At 52.3% G+C, this 21,922-nt stretch overlaps 7 protein-coding genes across 8 annotated transcripts; 4 read left to right on the top strand and 3 right to left on the bottom strand.

Moving 5' to 3' along the window:
- The first annotated feature begins 2,962 nt into the window (after positions 1-2,962).
- Positions 2,963-5,700, top strand: NCU04340. 2 transcript variants are annotated; one of them, XM_011395777.1, is made up of 3 exons: positions 2,963-3,245; positions 3,477-3,688; positions 4,233-5,700. In XM_011395777.1, the coding sequence occupies exons 1-3, from the start codon at positions 3,160-3,162 to the stop codon at positions 5,255-5,257; spliced, it is 1,323 nt and encodes a 440-aa protein (XP_011394079.1). In that variant the 5' UTR covers positions 2,963-3,159; the 3' UTR covers positions 5,258-5,700. The 2 variants fall into 2 exon arrangements, with proteins under 2 accessions (XP_011394079.1, XP_011394080.1); XM_011395778.1 differs by lacking the exon at positions 2,963-3,245 and having other exon boundaries at positions 3,269-3,688.
- Positions 5,649-7,224, bottom strand: NCU04339 (ribokinase). Its single transcript, XM_951227.3, has one exon. It carries the CDS (start codon positions 6,900-6,902, stop codon positions 5,853-5,855), a length of 1,050 nt encoding a protein of 349 aa, XP_956320.3. The 5' UTR covers positions 6,903-7,224; the 3' UTR covers positions 5,649-5,852.
- Positions 7,225-7,467: 243 nt separating this feature from the next.
- hH4v (histone h4-2) lies at positions 7,468-9,947 on the bottom strand. Its single transcript, XM_951226.3, has 6 exons — positions 9,657-9,947; positions 9,365-9,396; positions 9,164-9,179; positions 8,616-8,703; positions 8,481-8,543; positions 7,468-8,400 (listed from the first exon to the last, which is right to left on the bottom strand). Exons 1-6 carry the CDS (start codon positions 9,788-9,790, stop codon positions 8,242-8,244), a joined length of 492 nt encoding a protein of 163 aa, XP_956319.3. The 5' UTR covers positions 9,791-9,947; the 3' UTR covers positions 7,468-8,241.
- A 223-nt stretch (positions 9,948-10,170) lies between these two features.
- On the bottom strand, positions 10,171-12,231 carry NCU04337 (survival factor 1). Its single transcript, XM_951225.3, has 4 exons — positions 11,778-12,231; positions 11,498-11,713; positions 10,614-11,415; positions 10,171-10,552 (listed from the first exon to the last, which is right to left on the bottom strand). The coding sequence occupies exons 1-4, from the start codon at positions 11,798-11,800 to the stop codon at positions 10,448-10,450; spliced, it is 1,146 nt and encodes a 381-aa protein (XP_956318.1). The 5' UTR covers positions 11,801-12,231; the 3' UTR covers positions 10,171-10,447.
- Positions 12,232-12,999: 768 nt separating this feature from the next.
- Positions 13,000-14,248, top strand: NCU04336 (mitochondrial 54S ribosomal protein YmL19). Its single transcript, XM_951224.2, has 2 exons — positions 13,000-13,309; positions 13,378-14,248. Exons 1-2 carry the CDS (start codon positions 13,169-13,171, stop codon positions 13,711-13,713), a joined length of 477 nt encoding a protein of 158 aa, XP_956317.1. The 5' UTR covers positions 13,000-13,168; the 3' UTR covers positions 13,714-14,248.
- Positions 14,249-15,539: 1,291 nt separating this feature from the next.
- Positions 15,540-19,382, top strand: stk-30 (serine/threonine protein kinase-30). The gene is made up of 4 exons (XM_951223.3): positions 15,540-16,085; positions 16,251-16,516; positions 16,773-18,081; positions 18,138-19,382. Exons 1-4 carry the CDS (start codon positions 16,031-16,033, stop codon positions 18,779-18,781), a joined length of 2,274 nt encoding a protein of 757 aa, XP_956316.1. The 5' UTR covers positions 15,540-16,030; the 3' UTR covers positions 18,782-19,382.
- A 265-nt stretch (positions 19,383-19,647) lies between these two features.
- NCU04334 (chaperonin) lies at positions 19,648-21,077 on the top strand. Its single transcript, XM_951222.2, has 4 exons — positions 19,648-19,811; positions 20,077-20,304; positions 20,476-20,534; positions 20,655-21,077. The coding sequence occupies exons 1-4, from the start codon at positions 19,809-19,811 to the stop codon at positions 20,677-20,679; spliced, it is 315 nt and encodes a 104-aa protein (XP_956315.1). The 5' UTR covers positions 19,648-19,808; the 3' UTR covers positions 20,680-21,077.
- The last annotated feature ends 845 nt before the right edge of the window (positions 21,078-21,922 follow it).

The raw sequence follows: 21,922 nt of genomic DNA on the forward strand, positions 1-21,922 counted from the left end.
GCAACTCTGACTGGCTCAACTGGTCACTAGCCACACATTTTGGTCGGCCTGGTCACCTTGAATCCGTCCCTGGCTGCAGATTGAGGGCGGTGACAGGGCCAGCAGAAGGACTGGAGACGGCGAAGGATTGGCTGCCTCTTTGAAGATGCTGTCTTGGGTTGTGATGGGAGGATGGATGTCCAACTGGCGTGGCTTGGCCGGCACTTGAGTGCAGATGGCATCTTGATTCTTGACAGGCACCACAGCTGACAAGACTGTTGCAAGTGATCTTGGCAGGCACGCACTCACTGTTCGTAACGTGGGACAATGCCATGGTCTGTCCCTCGTGGGTAAGGCCAGTTAAGTCGCCATTCCCTATCTTCGCTGCCGCAGTCTCAGTTTAGTCGAAATCGGCGTCAAGACACAGTTCAGTTGGATGGGCAAAGTCCTTTGAAAATGCGGAGGTAGGAACCCGTGATCGTGAAGGGTGATCTATCTGCCTTGTCGGCTCGTTGCCTGCCGGAAGACAAAGTAAGGCTGTTTGCAAGGCAGCATCGGCCCCTTCATCTTGTCGAGACCCTTTTGGTCCATGTTCAGCTGGGATTGATATGAAGTCCTGTCGTACAAGAACTGCGCTGCGCGCTGATAGGCATATCACCACCATCGGACTGGAGGACTAGGCACCTTCGTGGCGTGCCCAAGTCCTGCATCCCGGAATTTGCCGACGATAAAGACGCGGTAAGGAACATGGATTTCATGCGTACCGGCAGTTGACGATTGATGATTGATGATGGAAAGGCGATTGATTATTGGGTGCTCGGCCTTTCTGCGAGTTGCTAAGTGAAATTGGCGTCATGGTGAAAACTATGGGTGTCGCGCGAGTTCCCTTCCACGAGACGACGGAAGAGAGCGGGTCACTTGCCCCACAGGGACAGACCTCCCGGGCCATGCGGGGCAGTCACGGCGCCCGCCGAGCATCCACAGCCCCTTGATTCCACATTTTTGCGTGAAGACCGGGCCGGACCCGACAAACGGCGGAAGGAAGAGACTACTAGTCAAGCCGGAGACTGAAGGGTGCTCAGTGTAAGTAAGTACCTCTAGGCATGGAATGTGCTGAAAGGTCATTTATCCATTCCTTCCATTTCAGATTCAAACGATCTCATGAACAAAGCAGGGACGGGAATTAGATTTGTAGAAATTCGTCAGTTACAATTTCCTCCAAAAGTATCCGTCTTTGTATCAACTCGTTGTACCGTCACCTCAACTTTATCCGCCCCGCTTATCAGTTCATCGAGCATCGGCAGTACGATACCTCAAGGTCTACGTACTTGATACAGCATCTGATATTTTCTCTTCCGTGAACGATGGGGGTAATACTGCAGTAGGACACACCTCTTTGACAACCTTTCTTATCTTGAATTCCCCACGGACGGAACTGCCGACGGCGAGGGACGAGAGCGGCGGCTTCACTCACTAGGATGAGCAGGTCAATATCAACAAAGACCATCCCTCCAGATGCAAGCATACTATTTAGAAGTATACTCTTCATATATCGTACGCACTCGTATGAGCAAGTTTCGATATACAGCCTTGGGACGAATCCAAAACAAAGCTGACGCTGACGCCGGGGTTACTCCATCCTTGCGAGATGTTTTAACATGAGGCAAGCGATGCACGCTGTGTTTGAGATTGGGTGCACCAGAGGGACAGGCCGTGACAGGGGAGCCGTCTGCCTTGATAGTGGGGTTCAACAGCCCGGTGAGGGGTTGTTGTTATGGTTGGAGGGACACTTGCCTGCAGCCACTAACGTTGCCAAAATCAACGACAGGACGGTCTCAGATACCTACCTCGATGATACCTTGAGATCGCAGAGAATGCAACCCACCAACATCGCTCAAACTTGCTCAATGCTGTGTCCCAAAGTGTCGACATCATCCCTATCGATACTACAAGCAGATATTCCTTTGGGATCCGAATTCTCGGAACACAGGATATGGCGGCTACCTCTAAGCCACACACACCTCACCCACGCCATGGTTCTATGTACGCTATCAGCAAACCCCCCCATCACGGGCTGTATCGCTATCACGATCACGGGCACCCAGCACCCAACAACACCCGAACAACCCCTCTTTCGCAAAAATCCCTAGTGACAGAAACCACCATCTTTAGCACATCTACATGTCATCTTATTCTACTTAGCCAGGGGCAGTTTTGGCAATTTCTCTGGACCCTTCCGCTTCACTCTGCAATGAACTATCTGATCGAGCGTCGTAATCCTGATCGTCTGTCCATGTCTCGATGTGCCGTTCATCATGATCTGCTCCCCTTTTCCCTCGGGTTTCGAAACACACTCTCAGACCACTGAGAGCAGCCAACGAGACGAGCAACAAAAGGCGAAACATGCTACCATAGCATCAGCCAAACCTCGCTGCCCATCCATACCAATCCCAGTTTGGAACTGTCACACTGAACCCCCCACATTGTCTCACACCAACCAGTTCAAGTTTCTCACTCGGCTTCGTTTATTCGATTTGCCGCCAGTTCGGCAAACTCGACGGCACACGACCCAGAACTTTTTGAGCATGCGCTTGGCAGGCTGACTGACTTGCAGGAGAGACGAAGAGAGGTTGTTTTACATCGAAACCATTGGCCGGTGTGTCTCCGTCTTATCGCGCCATCGAACATGGAAGCCATGCAGATGCAGTTTCGTGGGAGAGCAGAGAGACGGCCAGACGGGTGACATCGATCGCTTCCGTCGTTTGTTGGTTCCCAACCACTGACCAAAACTCCGGAATCTTTGTCTGGACATGCAACGATAAACAAGCTCTGCACGTTCCAGACACTGCAGCCATCCTCAAGAAGGCCTGATAGCCTGTCAGTCGCAGGGAGCTCAAAGATTTCTGCGTACACCACCTCCTTGCCTTGTGGAGATCCCGTCACGGGTCACTTATACATGAGGTGATGGCCGTCAAGCGTCAACGGATCGGCCTATATATGTCATGTAGAACATGTCTAGCGCGTCGCTGCGGGCTATCGCGGGATTGATATAACATACATACATACTACATACATACTACATACATAAGACACTTGCTGTCGTCATCTAGTCTGCATCTGCTTCAGACGTTTAAACGAAAAAAAAAAAAGACCAGCCCAGCCCTCGAGGAAATTCCATTCATGACCCCAAGACGGATGGACTCCATTCAAATTTCTCCTCAAAGGATCCACCCGCACAAAACCCACACCATCTCCAGAATGTCCAGGTGAGTTTTAAGGTTAAGGGATCCCTGAGACAAAGCCCGACACACATTTCACTGCCCGATATCTGTCTTGCCTTCGGGTCTAAACTTTGTTCTTCGTCCTCTCCCATGTTTTGGCACATCTTGCTTGATTATACTTGTCGACCCAGGGACGGCGAAAGGCATTGAATGTGGACACCCACATCAGAGGCCCTGACGGCTGCTAATACATACCCTGAATTGCCAACGCTATAGGAACACGGCCTCTAGCTCGGTTCACTGCCGGCCTCCGCTCAGATTGCCTCCGCAGTCGCATCCCAGCAGCATCGATACGCCTCGACAGCGCTCCAATAACATGGACGGCTCCAACCACATGTCATCCAGCATCACGGAGCTCGATTTGAGCAAATGTCACCCGCGGATGGTTGACAGGATCAATGCCGTACCCGGACTCAAGACCAGTGCTGGTAAGCAACTGAACCATTTCTTCATTCTCTCTCTCTTTCCGCAGCATCACGAGCATCCGTCTTCCATCAGGCCGGAGTTCGAAATGCCCCTTTCGCTTGTGTCGGGTTTTGTTCTTCTTGGCGCCGAAAATTTTCTGCTTGGGCCTGGATTTCTTGGCTTGGATTCGGGGGTCCGGCCTGAGGTCCGTTCAACAGGGGACAATTCCGGGGGCGGCGGGGCCCGGTACCCCGGTCCGTTCATCGGCCAAGACACCACGAGAGTGCGACTCAGCCCGTCAACGAGACACGTGCTTCACTTCCCGATTTCAACACGTCGATATCCAAAGCCAACAATCATGGACCTGTTGCGCATGAATCTTATTCTTAGATTCATTCCCACGTGGCCCAAAGCTTTACCTCCATAATCGTCCACTGTCGCTCCGCTGATTGCCTCCTTCGAAACCGTCATGTACCATCACTAGATCTCTCGACATCGCTTCACATTCTCCTCAGCTAGATATATACCAACTTTGTTATCATCGATTCTAACATTGCCAATCACCAGCTTTCTTCACCTTCCTCCGCGCCAACCTCGTTCTCCCTCACTCCGGGCTCTCCTCCAACCCCTCCACTCCCTACCTAGAGCCCTACGTTCCTCCACCACTACCGCCGCTATCTCGCTCACCATCTTCCTCCTCATCCTCAGCTTCAACCGCCAAATCCTCCAAATCAAGATCCAAGTCAACCACCATGACATCAACACCACCAACTGTCGCCGCCAGCGGTGCCGAAAACCTCGACGACATCCCCCCTCTCACCCTCGACATCCTCACCACCCGCCCCGCCAAGACCGACGCCCTGAAACTCATCGCCGACTCCATCGCCCAACAGCGTCAACAAGCCTCTTACCACCTCATCACCCACCCTGCCTGTCTTTCCGCGCTTTCCGTCGCCTTGGCATTGGTCTACCAATTCGGCATTGCCCGCGCCTCCCCCCAACACCAAGACTGGGGCACCACAGCCATGCTTCTCTCTGGAGTAGTCATGACCTACCTGATGACCATCAGGTACTTTACTTCAGGTTACATCAAGCTAGCTGAATCCCTATCTTGGGATTGGCTACTCAATCCGTCGGCAGCGGACGGCAACAGCCCAGCCACGGAAGAAGAAGACATCGTCCTCGGCACCTATTATGGCACCGAGCTCATTGGCGCCCTCGTCCTTCGTCTCGAACCACCCACTTCCTCTCGCTCCTCCTCGCCCACCGCAAACAGACAGCGGAAATCCCACTCCCGCCACAACTCCTTCTCCGCAAAGACCAAGTCCTTCAAGGGCGGGAGGGGCGTGATCCGCGCGTGGACGACTAAGCTCAGATACAGAGGCAGGGGCGTGGGCAGGGATATGTTGGTTGAAGCGGTTAGGCTGACGCGGGAGAAATGCGGAAAGGAGGCAGAGGTCGGGTTCGCGGCCGAGCATGCAAATGCTAACTGTGGCGAGGTGTTACCTGAATGGTTCTGTGGTCGGTTTAGGAAGGGGGAGAGGAGGGCCGCGAGGTGTTTGGAGGGCGTTGTTGCTGAGTACAAGCGGTAATTGAATCCAGATTGGGAAGTTAGGCGATATCTTGCCTGCTTCGAGGGGGATATCGTGAAGGTCGGTTATTGAGTTGCTCGTTGTCGTGGTCGGACGAACCATCATGGATATGGTACCGACCAGCAAGGGTAATCTGGGGGGGTTTGTCCACTCGCTCTAATGGGTTGGAAGCAGTTTTTTCTTTCATTACGATAATACCTACCTACAGGCGTTCACCGGGGTGGTTGCTTGTTCTTTCTCGCATGTTTTCTGTTTTCGCTTTACGCCCAAAATCCTCCGGTCTTTCACAACTTTCTTCTTTCGAGATACCACTTAGATTTTGTACACGGACATGGATGAGCCAAGGTGCTCGCGGCAGCACAACTCGCTGGCGGCTGATGTCACAATTGGATAGGAGAAAAAGATACCCTCGTTCTAGATAATAATAAAACATAAGTCCCCTAGATTTCACACCATGCGTTGTTGATGTTCATGCAATTCATTTGGTTCCTCACTTTGTCTACACATAACTCCATACCGATGCTTTCATGCCTCCCCATCCCCATCCCTCCGTGACCTTCCCATTTCCTTTCCCCTCCCCGCGCGCATCTCACATCTACAACAACTCATCCCTCCAAGGAATCGAATCCTGTGCCCCGGGCCTCTCCACCGTCTTCGCCGCCGCCTTATTCGCCTTCCTTACCGCGCCCTCGATATCGAACTGTTCCCCCTTTTTGGCAGCAATCACCACCTCCAGCGCATACATTCCGACAAACGTATCACCCGCCGCCGTGGTATCCACCACCTTGGCCTTCTCCGCCTTGATCAATCCCTTTTTGCTTCCCCCCTCACCACCACCAGTCATGAAGAAAACTCCCCGCCCACCCAAAGTGACAATCACCGTTTTCACCCCCTTTTCCAAAAACACCTTGCCCACTTTCTCCAGCCCTTCCTCCGTGTCCAGCACCGACTCCTCCAACCCGCTAAGAATGGCCGCCTCCGTCTCATTCACCACCAAGTGCGCCAGCCCGTCAAACGCCTCATCCGGCAAGGGGACCGCCGGCGCCGGGTTCAGCAGGACCTGCACCCCATTCTGCTTGGCCGTCCTGAGCGCCTGCAGCACCGTCGGCACGGGGATCTCGAGCTGCATGATGAGCAAATCCGGCTTTTCTTGGGCCGCACCACCAACACTGCTGCTACTGAGGTGTGCAACCTCGGAAACGTGCTCGGGCTGGAGGAAATGGTTCGCCTCGGGACTCAAGATGATGCGGTTCTGGCCCGTCGGCTCGTCCACCACAATCATGGCCATGCCCGTCTTGGCTCCGGGAGGAGAATCCAGAACGCGCACGCCCGAGACGTCGACGCCGTGTTTGGCAAGGTTTTCTTTGAGCAGGGACCCATAAGAGTCGGCGCCGACTGTGCCGAGCATGGTGATGTGAGCGGTTTCTTCAGCGAAAGAAGAGGAAGAAGAAGAAGAGGAAGTGTGGGAGCGGGATAACTTGGCGCATGCGACGGCTTGGTTGGCTCCCTTTCCGCCGGGGGAGACGGCGACGGAGTTGGCGGTCATGGTTTCTCCTGGAAGCGGGTGGTGGGAGACGTAGGCTACCAGGTCTATGTTTAGGGAGCCTAGGACTGTAATTCTGGGGGTGGAGGTAGAGGTAGTCATTTTGTCGGCTGTGTACTTCTTTCTCCTGCCGTTTAGTCAAGCTGGAGTCGTGGTGATTCGTGATGGAGATGGTGGTGGTGGTTCGGTGATTTGATGGTGATGCCAAGCTTGGTGTTGAGGGGTCCTGTTTGCTATGCGGGGAAGCGTCGGCGGTGAGGTGACTTTCCCGGCGCAAAAAGTACAAATTTGAGAAATTGGGGGATGAAGGTCAACTTCACGGTAAAAGGTTCAAAGGTCAGTAGTGTAAAATGTTTCGAAGCTACTTTGCATGACTTCGGTAGAAGAAAGGAAAAGGAAGAATTCGCAAGAAGCTATTGGGCCGGGAAGCTAAAAAGGTGACGTCTGAATTGGGAAGGTGGTCTGGTGCTCACCGAACTTTAGGGGACGTTTAACCGGCGGTATCCGCCTAGGCCCAGGGCACTGCAAAGACGAACAGAAAGAAACTGTTGATAATCACTTGGCACCGAGCTTCATGTTACTCACGGAACTTAGATACCTCTTAAAGATTTAAAACTATGCATCTCTGCAGAGACTACCCTCACATGCGCAACAAGCTGGACGTTCTCATAAACGAAGAGTATCTCCATTCGAAGGCATCGCTGCAGCAGTAAGACGTAGACCAAACCTCCATCAGACATCAGATAATTTATTTAACAATCATCCAGCCCAACAATGACAAACAATTGACTCTACCAATCGACCTTTGTCCATACAACCCTTATATACTTGGAAACCTGATCGTCACAGCCCCATCACCGTTCTTATAAAAAAGAAAAAAAAGAAACAACGATGCATACCTTCTATCCCAGTGCATTCGTGAATTCCCTATAAGCCATAGACAAATGCCTGACCCACAAACGCCTCATTATGATATGAAGAATCCATCCGTCCACAAAAGAGCAAAACACACGCAAAATTCGTCATGAGAAAGCCTCCTCCGTCTTTTCCCCAATTTGGAACATTTCTGAACCCGGGTTTAACCAAAGCAACTGGGGTATCATCGCGAATACACCATTCCTTCATTTTGTGTATGTAGGGGGTGACATATGTAACTGACGAGTAGTGACCGCCTGGGACAGCCGAGAGATCGTGAGGTAGTGCGAATTTATGCTTTATACTGTCGATCGGGTGGCATGTGATGGTTGATGTTGATCGGTATAAATCCTCTTGCAAGCACAGGCACCATAGCAGGGGCTGGTGCGGCTAAAGGCGCATGATTTGAATACGAAAACCCCGACATCGTCGCATCTGCCGTAGCCGCCGCCTTTGCTGACATATTCGCCATAACCTGGGGATCATTTTGGGCCAGGTAGTTGTCGTAGGTTGACTTCGGGGTACTCTAGTCCGAATCGTCGTTATCGCCGCCGCGAGTACCGCTGCGACCTTGTTCGCCACCCTGGGCGAGGGCGCGACGGTGGGCGCCGCGCGCAGGAGGCTCCCACGTCTCGGGGTCAAAGCCGTAGATGGGTTTGCCAATGCGACGAAGGGCGAAAATCACCTTTTCTCCTGTTAGCTAACCGTTGCTTCCGCTGATACTTGCCATGTCCTGTGGCCCTCGAGGGTGCTGATGCTACTTACGTCCGTTACGGTGACCGTCTTCGCGTGCCTGTGCTCTGTGTACGTGACACAGTCGCGCAGGATCTATTATAGGTCTAAATTAGTAGTGGAATTGTGGTAGCTAAGAGGAAGATATGGAGGCGTTGGGAGGCATACCATCTGAAGTCTTTCCTTCAGTGCTGCCCTGATTTCATCGTATATGCCGGCAGAGATACGCTTGACACCGCCACGACGGGCTAGACGTCTGCAAATGTGTTAGTTACATACTCTTCTTCTGAAAATGCTTGGACCGCTTTACGAAAGAGGAATAACTGATGATGCTGAAGGGAAGGTGGGCTAGTAGGTGAGTAGGCCTTCAAGTTTCAAGACAAAGCTTGTCAGGAGCATGTAAAGAAAGGTTGATGAATGCATTCCAAAATAGCAGCGGTAGAGGTATCACATCAAGAGTAACCTGATGCAGGTATGAAGACTCTGACCCTTAAGAGGCACGATGAGTAAAATGGAATACAACGTGAAATGCCAATACCAAAGTGCAGGGTAGACAAATCCATGGCAGCAACGGCCCACTGAGATGCATCGATAGCATTTGACAACCAAAATGAACCTGACATGGATTTGACAAAAGGAAAAGGCAGAGAATAGATTGCAACGAAAGACAAAACAGAATAATAGACAACGCCAATCCAGTCTCGCACAGTACGTACCGAATAGCAGGCTTGGCTGAAGCACACAGAGCATGGATGCATCAGTAAACCGTCGTTTCTCGATCGAGGATCATGAGCTGAAGGAATTCGAAGAAGCGCGTTCCACTTTCACTCCCAATCGAAGATAGATGAGGATGGTAACACAACGCGCTGATGGTTGATGTGCTCAATCGTAGGTGGTTGTAGGCTGTGGAAACTCACTGATGCCGCGAATAGTATCTTTGATGATTTTTCTGTTTCCCAAATGTGAAGTCGGTTAGTGAGTGTACATTGTATACTTGAGTAAAATCTGTTTCATTTTCGTTCTTTCGTTCTTTCTTTGTTTCTTTCTTTCGTTTTTTTTTTTTTTTTTTTTTTTTTTGCCTGGTGACCGTGTATCGTATATCGTCGTCCACATGAAGGCTTCCTCGAACTTGTCAAGATGCTGGTGCTAGGTGCTGAGGTAGGTGCAGTGCTCTCGGCGCATGACCGCGTTCAATTGAAGTCGACGTACCTGTGGCGCTTGATGCCCACGCCGCCCTGGCCCTTGCCCTTCCCACTCGCGCCGCTCAAGACGGACTTACCGCTCACTGAGTGGCGGTGCTTCAGTCCCGAGGGACCGCCGCGAGAGGGTATAGTTGGCGGCATGGTACTTAACGAGTGATCAAAGTTAACCCGCGTTGTTTTGAGAGTAAACAAAAGAAATGATGAAAGCTCAAAGAGCACTCCCTGCAAGGCCAAATGCAACCGGGACGGAGGCGTGCAGTCAAGTGGAAGTTGGTGTAAGCGAATGCGCCTAAGGTGGGGCTGAAAGTGGTTTGAAAGTTTGAGGTTGGTCGGTTCCCTTGCGAGGCAGAGGGGTGGAGTTCAAACAGCGTGAGGGTGAGCTTAAGCTATCCATCATATCCAAATAGGGATCCGTGCGCCAGCGTAAAGAGGTGCACTGACAGACAGGAAGGGCAAGAAGATGATGCTTAAGTTAAACTACGTACCATGTATCACACAGTCGCAGCGGACAACACGACCAGCACAGGAAGCAATCCAAGTCTATTAAATTATTGGGCTCTCCAGGAAGCCTTGTTATGTTATATCCGATCCACTATGCAAAGCGGGCTCCTTGTCCAGACCGAGACGGAGCAAATTATCGAGTCCTTATAAACAGTATGCAGGAGACAAACCGTCCAACGAGTGACCAAGCACCTCTATCGGCATCTCTCAACGACTCCAAACCATGATACCAGCCCTCATTGATATAGCGTGTTACCCAGAAAAAACCGTCATTACTTCCTCATCCACATCTTAGATTTAGGCGGAAATGAAGGTAGCCTCGCTGAACAGGTAGCCCTCCTCCGAAATTTCTTCCTCCCCAAGCTTGAGCTTGAGAGTGAGCTTCTTCTTTTGTGGCGCGTACTATATTGTTTTCATGTCAGTTCCACAGTCCAAATAATGAGTGATCAGCAAAACAACATACCTGGTAAATGTACGGCTTTGTGCCAACAGCACCCGCGACAATCTGCTTGACGAATCCCGGCACCTCAGCCATGACGTCTATCCTGTCGAGCTTATCCTCGAGCTCGCCCTCTAGAACAGCATCGGCCTGCTTGCCGTCCTTGGTAGTACCCTTCCACTCAAACTTGATAGCAGTCGGCTCGGGCCAGTCGTTCTCCGTGTCGCCCTTGATCGCAACATGCGTGACCGCACCCTCGGCGCCGGCAAAAATGATCTCATTGTCCTTGACAATACCGCCGACGTTCACGACCGTCGATCCGTAAGAAGGGGGAGTTGTGTACTGCATCAGGACCGCAGAGTAGTTGGGGCCTTGGAAGTTGCAAAAGTTCCACTTGGCCGCGGCGTGATGAGGCTTCATGCCCTGCAGAGCGTGGACGAACATGGCGCGTCCCTTGCAGTCGACGGGACCATCCGGAGTGGCAATCGTGCCCTCAGCGACACACCTGGGCCAGAAAACGTGGCGCATGGAACCCCAAGGGTTGGCAAGGTCGGTGCCAAACAGTGTTGTGCCGGATGTACCAATCTTGAAGCCAGGCGCTGTCCTCTTGATGGTCACGTTGACAATCGACCTTTCATCGTTCAACGACTTGATAGTGTACGAGTTTCCATCTTCCGAAAGCTCGACGGCGCAATCGGTGGCGTAGAAGCTGGTCTTGTCCTCGCTGAACTCGTGGTTGTTGAGGGGCGTAGAGCACCAGAGGTGGGGCTTGGATCCATCCAGGGAGAAGACCTTGCAGTTAAACTGGCAAGTCGTGCGGATGCCACTGTTGTGCCATCAGGTCAATACAAGGCCCAAGTTTGCGAGCGCGCCACATTGACGGCGAATCGTGCAATGGGGAATCTTACGCAACGTTAGAGTAGATGACCTGGGCAAAGGCGAGCTGGCCGCTGTCCGTCATGAAGTAGAAGCACTGCGTCTCGACGCAAGTGGACTCCATGGCCTGCCACTTCAGGTCATCCTTGGTGGTTTCGGTATAGGGAGTTGTCTTGGCCTCCTCGGCGACAGACCTGATAGCCTCGGGGCCGTAGATAGGCTCCTTGGTGCCGGCGACATTGGCCAACCTACAAGCGAGTCGTTAGAGGTCTGCGTCCAGCGGATGGTGGGGGTGGTGCTTGGAGTACTCACGCCGCTTGCGCCCACTTGAACATGATGAAAGACTGGGGGGGGGGGGTATAGGGCGAAATGGGAAGAGTATAGATTACAGAAGCAAAAAGTCAAGACAACGAGGCGAAAATGAGTCTAGTTGTGAGAATTTTCCAGGTAGTTTGATGTTCAAGATTAAAGTCATTCACCGCCGTCGAGAAAGATGGGGCAGAGCTGAGATGGCGCCGCGCTCAGATAAAAGCCAATGGAAAACAGAAGGGGCAACCCAGTCTGTCCCAAATCTCCTACAAGTACGTACCTTTGGGCTTCCCCGCGGCCGACTGCCTCTAGCCGTGGCCCTCGATGCGTGGCAGTCGAGCAGCAAAGAAGACTCACTGGCTCTTGAAGGTGCACGTCACTGTTCCGCCCAACTCTCCACATCACCTGAGGACTTGACGATCGATTGGACCCTTTCAGGTTCCTACAGCGGGTCTGCAATCACTTGGAGCGTTCAGGTTTCGCAATGCTGTGTTCCCTTGCAGACTTGCAGCAGCTCGAACGCACCTTTGCGGCAGGGCAGGCGGCAGGCAATGACGGGAATGATCAATCCAAGTCACGCCCGGTACCCGTACTACGCCCCCACTTTTTTGGGACTCGCAAATTCGCACCCACCTAAGTGGGTGCTTACGAATAACACGGCCACACCACTAAAACGGCCACCAGGGTTAGAGGTGCGAATCAGATAAACGATACCAAAATAGTGAACGCCCACAACGTATTTCAACAACTAATTGAGAATAAAGAAAGAGTTAGAAGATAGTCAGGACAGAGTAATGTATCCGTTCAGCTTTTCATTTTTCAGAAATTTCTATATGTTGGGAAGTTGTGCTTTACCCTACGAATCGAGCCTCAAAACTGCACCTCTAACCCTGACCTGGCCGTTTTACTGGTGTGGCCGTAGTACCCGTGAGCACCCACTTTAGGGGGTGCGAGTTCTACGAGGTCCAAAAAAGTGGGGGCGTAGTACGGGTAGGAGAGCAATTGGGGACGAGCGAGGCCGGGACTTTCAGTTGACGGGCGGGCTCGGCGTCGATGCTGTACTAGTACTACTGTAAGCCACTAACGGCACTGAAAAGCGGCGATAAGGGACTGATTGCGGCACTTTACACTAAATAGTGTGTGGCTGAGGCTTTGAAGAAGTGGCTGACGTGACCCTGGCTGCAACGGTTGCCGGCCCGGCGCCCTGATTTTTTTTTGGGCCCAGCTTGAGGTGCCGCGCGCGGCGTCGCCGCCGCCGTTGCTGCCGCCGTCGCGAACGAGGATACCCGACCGACCTCGAAAGTGTAACACGCGACTGCAGACGCGCCGAATTACCGTTCCGTTCTCCTCCCAACTTAATTTCCCTCGAGGGTATCTGCAGTAGAGTCGCCAGAATGTCCAAGGCCGCAAAAGGTGGTGCTGGTGGTGTTGAGCAGGTGGTGAAGCTCATTGTCGGCGCCGGTCAGGCCAGCCCGAGTCCCCCGGTCGGTCCGGCCCTTGGTTCCAAGGGCATCAAGTCCATGGACTTTTGCAAGGTCGGTTTGCATGCGCCCACCCATATAATATCCACAACACAAGCTGACATGCGCTCAAATCTGTATAGGAGTTCAACGCCAGAACCGCCCATATCAACACCGGTACCCCTATGCCCGTCCGTGTTACCGTCAGGCCCGACCGCTCGTTCCACTTCGATGTCCGCACCCCTCACACATCATGGCTTCTGCTCAACGCCGCCGAGGCCCCGATAGGCAAGGGCGGCAAGAGAAAGGGCGCCAGCAACCCCGGCAAGGAGGTTGTCGGCACCGTCAGCCTCAAACATGTCTACGAGATTGCCAAGATCAAGCAGTCCGAGCTCCGTCTATCCGGCCTGCCCCTCGAGGGCCTCTGCAGGGCGGTCATCTACCAGGCCAGGTCGATCGGTATCAACGTTATCCCCTGAAAGAGGCTATACGCTGAAAGACATTATACGGGCTTGGGGGCACGAAGGCGTTACGGTTGTTTCTTTTAGGTGGATAGACCACGGCATTGTTACCAATATTGGATGCGGACTATAGCCATAGCTTGTGGCTCTGTGTATCTTTGCTTGTATCATTATTGTATGGCAAAATCTCAAAATGCACAGCGGTGCCTGGAGCTGTTGGTTGGTCCACGGAGTATGATCGTTTGGGAAAGGCTTCCACAAAAGGGTGCTGATGGCAGGCATGGCATATATGGGCATTTGCCGGTTTGCGTTTGCATTGCCTCAACGTACTCCAGCTTCGTCAACCTTGGCTCACATAGCTTGTGTTTGTGGAACACGCAGGCGTATGACGAGGATCTGTCTCTGTAGGATTAAGTTTTAAGGTTGGCGGTCACCAAGGTAGACCGCCCAACGGGTATTATGCTTACCTGAATGTAGGTGAGATGTGTTTATAATGCTTTTGGCTAAGCTGACTGCAAGACAAATCACACACATATATAAAAAGGGGTTTTGTAAACAAACATCCGCTTCGCCCAAGTGCTTATCCACCAGCCCACTTCTTACCACTCAGGCGAAGCCCCGGTATCATGTCGCCATGGTGTTCATCTCATGCTTTCAATACTAACGAGATGAAATGGATGATTGTTTAATATCCTACACGTGTGCAACGATTGCAATTACATTCAATGGCTTCTAGAACCATTCGGGCAATTACCTCCCGCAGCATGGCGGGGTATCGACATGGGTTACACCGAACCGAGCGATAAGGACCTGGTTTTCGGCGGTAGAGATCGACATAGAAAGCTGTTTACCATATCCGTTGGCAGTCCATCGAAAAAAAAGGTTGGGTGACATCAGGACAGTCACTGGAGACAAAGCTGACCACCAACACCACCTAGACTTGTCATCCATGCCTTTGCGGTGCCTCGGTCTTTCGGACACGGCGGCGCTCTAAAAGGCCGCTTTGACGGTGGTCGGGGCTGCTGCGGGATTCATACTTGACTCTCTGTTGTTCAGTTGAAACGCAGGGCAACGAGGATGACAGCCAAGGACGCAAGGCACAACCGGCTGAGGTGTTCACTCGAGTCATTGGGTGAACTGCCCAGTGTTTGAGGAACAACACGGGGCGGCGGAAACAGAGATGTGATGGAATGGATGTCCTGGCAGGAATTACGACTGCGTCAATGCAGCTGGTCATTGGCGTTTTAGAGGGGGAGGCGCTGCAATCGCTCGGCATCTTTCAAAGCTGGAAAAGGAAGTCGGACAAGATGGAAGAGGACATCGATGGACAGGATCAGGGACCTGACCCCAGGTTGCCGACCGCTCCCGGTTCCAATGTGTACTTGTGTAGTGTATGACAAAGACCAAGATCCAAGACGGGACTCCTATTGCGGTTTTGGGAACACTGACGCCCAGACAGGGTGCCCGCCGCCACGTTCAAACTGTTTGGCTTCGAGACCGTTCACCTTGTGAGGACGGGAGTCTGTGACTGCGGATCCGTCTGAAATTCAATCATTCTAGGAAAGCCGGCTTGGCCCGATCTCAGTGCCGGCGTGCCCGCTCTCAGATTCAACTCAGGTCCTCTCCTCCCAGGCGGGTGCACTGGCTGGTGGTCCATCAAGGGTACCCGTGTTTCCCGCCGCCTGCAGCCAACGTTTCCTGTAAGTACCTGTCATGTACATAGCTCGGCCCCACCACGACGCAACAGAGCGCCATCTTTCACACTTCCATTTCTTCGCCGAACCCGGGCCGCTTCTGTCCCAAGTGAACAAGAACTGAAGCCTAGGCACACAGCATCGACAAGGAATCGTCAAGGCCAGGCAAAGTCAAATCAGAAGTCACGGTGGAAAGTGGAAACCCCATTATTCACCTCCTACATAGTGTACTAGTAGTGACCAGTCCAAGCCTTGTCTACAGGCTTTGCAGTTCCATGACAGTTGAGATCGCCGTCATCTATTTGGCCCCGACTCTTCTTTCGCCGCCGTCCCATTTGCCTTTCCCTTGCTTCCACTTGACATAGTTTCCGCCCATTCCGCCGCTGCGTCTGCTTGCCGGTCTGGTCTTGTCTTGCATCTTCTGTCGCTCTGTCACCTGTCTGGCCCTTGCATCTTGCATCACACGGTCTTTTATCCCATCTTTTTTATCTCTGTTTTCCAGGGCGGGCCAGACACCAGACGTTATTCGGATTCCTGCCAGGATTTTACAAGTTTTATTAGTTTGCGGAGACGGGCGCAAATTCGAACCAAGAAATCAAAGTCACCCAACAAAAACAACAAAACACCTAAAAAAAAAAAAGATGGCGACCGCTGAGAAAGAGTCAGAGCAGCGTCAACCGGACGAACAGTTCCAAGGTAAGGAGAAAGGAAACAACGACGAAGAATTGGAAAAGAAAAAAACACGAATAAAAAATCAACGGCAACCCCTCATCTCTGATCCCTACTACGCCAATCCTCGGGGACTAGAACGAGCAAGCATTGGATTGAAGCAATTCGCTGACTTGTAGTCTACTCCAACAGCTGTCGAGCCGCAATCGGTCAAAGTCACTCCCGCTGAACCATCCAAAACCGAGCCTGCTGTCCGCTTCAAGTCAACTGTCGAAGAGATCACGCCAGAGGGCACCACATCGACACCAACCATTGCACCAGACGTCACCCTCGGCGAACCGGGTGAGGTCACCCCCGAGCAGCTTCGTGATATCGCCGAGAGGTTGAAGGCCTGTCCGCTGCAGGAGCGAAGGATAAGCCTTTTCCAGTACGAGGCATTCTCGCTTCCCGCTTCAAGGGTAAGCCCATCCTAATTTCACGTGAGGGGCTACGCTTCTTGCTTCCTTCCTTTGTTCATCTCCCAAGTTTTGCTTTTGCCTTGGTCCGTCGCTTCCGGGGGGGGCTTGTGCAACCAAGATCAGCTCGGTGGCTTTTGCTGGCTTTTTCCATGTCTCTTGTCTGATTGCACACCATATATCCATGCATGCATAGTCACCATTCTTCGCGTCTGCGTCTTTACCCCTTGGGCGAGGACTAATACTTTGCTATCTCCAGACACCTTCCCACGAAGATGATTCAAGAGCTCCCAGTCGCGAACATACACGGAGCTCGGCAGGTCGCAACTCACCGCTTCTTACTCCGCACGTCAGGGGCCACGAAATGCATACACCTCCTCTCACGCCGGCTGGAACCGACAACGTCGACCGAGAACTTCGCCGCGAGAGCGCTCTGGCGCAAGAAAGGCGGAGTGCCAACCTCATCACTCCTCAAGATTCTTCCCACGAACCGACATCACCTACCTCTCTCCGCAATGTCCAGCTGCCTACACCCGACGAACAGCTGCGGAGCTCTTCCAGGCCGACTTCGATAGATGGCCGAGATCGTCCCCAGATCACTATTGGTGAACATCGCAGAGGGTTGTTTTCCGTTGGATCCGGCGGCAGCAGTTCCCCCAGTAGATCTCAGCCTGCGTCTCGTGAATCCAGTCCCTCCCGAGCGTTGGCCGCGTCACAGTTCTACACCCGCCAACTACCACCTCCCGGCGATGCCAACGATCCGTACTCGGCAAGCAAACGACCTGCACAAAAAGGCATTGAGCCTCGCTTCATCTTCTCCAGGAAAAAGAACTCGTCCTCTTTGAGTCTGGTATCCAAAAGCGACAAACGCTCCAAGAAGGATCGCCATGACAACGACGACGAGGCCACAATCCCCAGCAGAAATAGCTCAATGGCGGACCTGAAGAGGTTCTTCAAGCTGGGACCCCACAAGAACAAGAGACCGGCATCTCCCGCTGCTTCTGTAAAGTCTACGCCCAAGACACCGGGAGGCAAGTCCGCCCAGATTCCGTTCGGTGACGATCACGGTCTCTCTTCTAAATACGGGAAGCTTGGCAAGGTGTTGGGTGCCGGAGCGGGAGGTTCGGTGAGACTCATGAAGCGCAGCGAAGACGGTGTGGTCTTTGCCGTTAAGGAGTTCCGCCCTCGCCACTCGTACGAAACCGAGCGCGAATATGTCAAGAAGCTTACGGCCGAGTATTGCATGGGATCTTCTTTGCACCATGGCAACATCATTGAAACCCTAGACATTGTCCAGGAGAAGGGCAAGTGGTATGAGGTGATGGAGTACGCTCCGTATGACCTGTTCGCCATTGTCATGACAGGAAAGATGTCTCGAGAAGAGGTCAGCTGCTGCTTCCTTCAGATCTTGAGTGGCGTAACATACCTTCACAGCATGGGCCTCGCGCATCGGGATCTGAAGCTTGACAACGTTGTGGTTAGCGAGCATGGGATTATGAAGATTATCGATTTTGGTAGTGCTCATGTTTTCCGGTATCCGTTTGAGACTGGTATTGTACATGCCTCAGGTATGTAAACACTTGGCTGAGAAGATGCTGGTTGAAGGGTTGCTAACCGATCAAAGGCATTGTTGGATCCGACCCATATCTTGCCCCCGAAGTGTACGACGAAAAGAAGTACGATCCCGAAGCCGTTGATATCTGGTCCTTGGCCATCATCTACTGCTGCATGACACTCCGGCGATTCCCGTGGAAGGTTCCTCGATTGACCGACAACTCGTTCAAGCTATTCGCTGCAGAACCTTCGTTCGGACATGACCCAAAGAAACTGTTGCTTCCACCTTCAGCCTCCACGTCGGCGCTTAGCGATGTTCCATACAGAGACTACGACCCTCAGAGCGTCAGGGCTAGCAGCGACAAGATCGACAAGGTTCAGGATGACAAGAAGACGACTTCCGATCACAAGCCGACAACCAGCGTACAAGGAGAAGCTGGCAGCACTGGAGAGAAGAAGGAGGTTATCCGTGGTCCTTGGAGAATCCTCAGGCTTCTCCCGAGGGAAAGCAGACACGTCATCGGCAGGATGCTCGATCTGGATCCCAAGACACGAGCCAAGATGACGGAAATTCTTGACGATCCATGGGTGGCGAACACCGTCATCTGCCGGCAGATCGGCCCCGGCAACGTGGCACATGCGGACGATCACGTACATACTCTCGAACCCCCATCAGCACCTGCAGGCACCAAAGATGAAAAGGCCAAACGCTAGAAGTGGAGCCTTCGCGCCAGTAGACATCCTCAAATACAGGACGGCTTCTTGGGGGCACAGGATGCCACCAACATTTGGGTTAGGAACAAGAAGGGTTATCTGATGGGACTTGTGGGGGATAACTTGGGTTTAGTATTGAAAAGACCGAACATACGTTTTTAGTGCAGTATATGGGTATTGTTACCATTTTCCTCTCAGTCGGTGTCTGTTTCCTTGCGAGGCAGCGGTTTTTCGTCATTTTCTTGGGCGTTTTTGGGACTTGGGAAGACAGCGCTGCGATTGGGTTTGGGTGTCGATGCAAAGATTCAGTATAGGGGGGCTGGGTTCCAGGCATACAGCGTTCATCTTTTTGATTATGCTACTCTCTGGTAAAAGATAGAAGGTGGTATGGCTAGGCTAGACATATTGTGGGAGACGGGCATTAAACACTGTTGAGTGTACAAAGGTCGCTCGCTTTATAATTAGAAAGTGCAGTTATTGATCGAGTGAGAAGTGGTAAAATCTAGACAGACAGCTGCCCGCCCGTGAGATATGTGACGTTGCTAATGGTGATGGACTTTTCAAGACCGTTCTCAATGAGATGGAAGTTGTAAGTCCAGATTACCCTTTATATAGATACCTATAGATGTAGAGGAGACCTTATCTGTGTTCTGTCATGGTAACCGGAGCAACGGACGGAGCCGCTTCGCAGGACGATCCACCGTTCCCCGGCCAAGCCGGGCGTGTTACCCCAGCTTCGCACAGCCAATCAGAAGCAGGTAGGCTGCCCGTTTAGGCGGGATTGCCGGTGACGTACCGACATCGGTAGGGATAAACAGCAAGTCCGGGCCCATTAAAAAATGGAGCGGCATCTTCTAGATGCGCATCGAAGCTCGTGCAAGGGTAATCAAAAGTCGCGATCCCGCCGACCTGAATACCGAAGCTCTTTCCCCCTCAGTCTCCTCAGATCCGCCGTACTCGTCCATCCTCACGCCCAAGCTCGCCAGTCGAATCCCTCGTTGCCGTTCACCGTTTCAATCCCGTCAAAATGGTGAGCACACACCTCCCGTCCGAGACATCCAATCGCACTCCGCCGCCGGGGACAAGGAAGCGCCGGAAAGAGGGAGCTACATACTGTGGCAGCATTGCGTAGCTATCGGAAGCCTAGCAATTGCGCTGTAGAACCTCTGGCTAGCACCGGCCCAACTGAACATTCGGCGGCAAGCACCACGACAAGTGCAATTGGCGCCGAACATGCAAGACGATATCATGAAACCAAACTGTCGACTAACGCGTTATTGTTGTCGTCACCGCAGGCCACTACCGTCCGCTCCGTCAAGTCCCTCATCCCCCTCCTTGACCGCGTCCTCGTCCAGCGCGTCAAGGCCGAGGCCAAGACTGCCTCCGGCATCTTCCTTCCCGAGTCCTCCGTTAAGGACCTCAACGAGGCCAAGGTTCTCGCTGTTGGCCCCGGTGCCCTCGACAAGGACGGCAAGCGTCTCCCCATGGGTGTCAACGCTGGCGACCGCGTTCTTATCCCTCAGGTACGTTAGAGGGCCACCAATGCGCTACACACAATGCCGGTGCAGAGCAGACGGGCGGTTACAGATTAAGGTTATCTGTCCGTAACACCCGGATGCAACGCATGCATGCATGGGCTGTTGTATAAAGAGGAAAGAAGAGAGGAATATGGATACTAACGCGCTCTTTGACAGTACGGCGGTTCCCCTGTCAAGGTTGGCGAGGAGGAGTACACCCTCTTCCGCGATAGCGAGTAAGTTACACCACACACCACAGATTCTGTCCCTGATTGGAGGGGGGAGGGAAACTATTCCCGGCCGGCCTATGCAAACATACAGGAAGAGCCGGTTACTGACATATGTCTCTTCGATAGGATCCTTGCCAAGATCGCCGAGTAAACCTCGTTGAGCCAGCATAAAACCCAAAAAGCAAAATATAAAGGATACCCTCTCATGATTCTTATGACATTATCAAAAGTGTACCAATATGTAATGTACCAATAGAAACCAGCATTGAACAACAGCTAAACGGACAGGTTGGCATACTTGACACGAAAACGTGGGCATGAGGTGGTGGTGCACGGCATTTATCGCTTGATCATGGTTTGGTTATTGAAAATGACACCTCAACTCACCTCATTCTTGTGACAGTTAACTTGAAGCGAGAGGAAAGATATCGGGATGTCAGTTGTCCTCAATCAACTCCTCACATCACAGTTCGTCCGAATTTCCGGCTCAGAATACGATAGCTTCACCCGATCTCTAGTTTCAGATCAAACAGTGTTCCTCACTCCTCTGGTCTTGGTCCTCGGTTTCCGTCTCATAATCCTTGGTGCTGCCGGTTTGGTGGGGTTCAGACCTGAAAAACTAGACGAGACGAGACGAGATGTGGCTGATACATACTTCTACTGTTATCCATGGAACAACGAGCAAGCGAGCTGTCGTGGGTTGATCAAGCAGAAATATCAGTTAACACGAGCGTCTCCTGTCCCGTACATCTGTCTCGTTCAATTCGTGCTTGACAACATCAGACAAGCAAAGAGAAGGGATATACAAAGACAGCGTCAGTGTAGCACGTTATCGCAAACGGGCAGGGCCGGTGAGCGCTGCGCCGGCGGTAGGCGTGATTTGGTTCCTGATCTTACCCCAGTGGAATCCGAATGACAAGGGACGGGAGGAGAAAGTCGAAGAGTGAGCCAAAACCAACACGGAACCAACAGCAACATAGGAAAATCAACAAAGGCACCACTTCAGCAGCAAGCAGTTAGTTAGTCACACACTGTTGTGGTGTGGTATGGAGCGCCCAGACTGCCATTCACTGGCATTGGGCCTGCCCGAATTGCTCGGTCACATGTGGGCCATTAGGGCGCCACCACTATATATTTTAGCCCTCCACAGTTCTTTTCCTTTCTCGTTCTTAGCTTAGCACAATTAGTCTCAGTCAGACCCACTAACCTCCAAAACCACCCCACCCCACCCGTTTCTGCAGTAGCAGGTCTAAGCCAATTTTGAATATTTCGGCCGTTAACCGCTATAGGGCCCAACTATTGCAATTAAATTCTGCTCTAATTAGAATTAAAATATACCTTAATTCTAATTATTTACTCTTATTAGAACGAAACCCCTAAAATCGCAATACGTA

The sequence above is a fragment of the Neurospora crassa genome, linkage group IV, assembly GCF_000182925.2.
Source record: "Neurospora crassa OR74A linkage group IV, whole genome shotgun sequence".
Taxonomy (NCBI): domain Eukaryota; kingdom Fungi; phylum Ascomycota; class Sordariomycetes; order Sordariales; family Sordariaceae; genus Neurospora; species Neurospora crassa.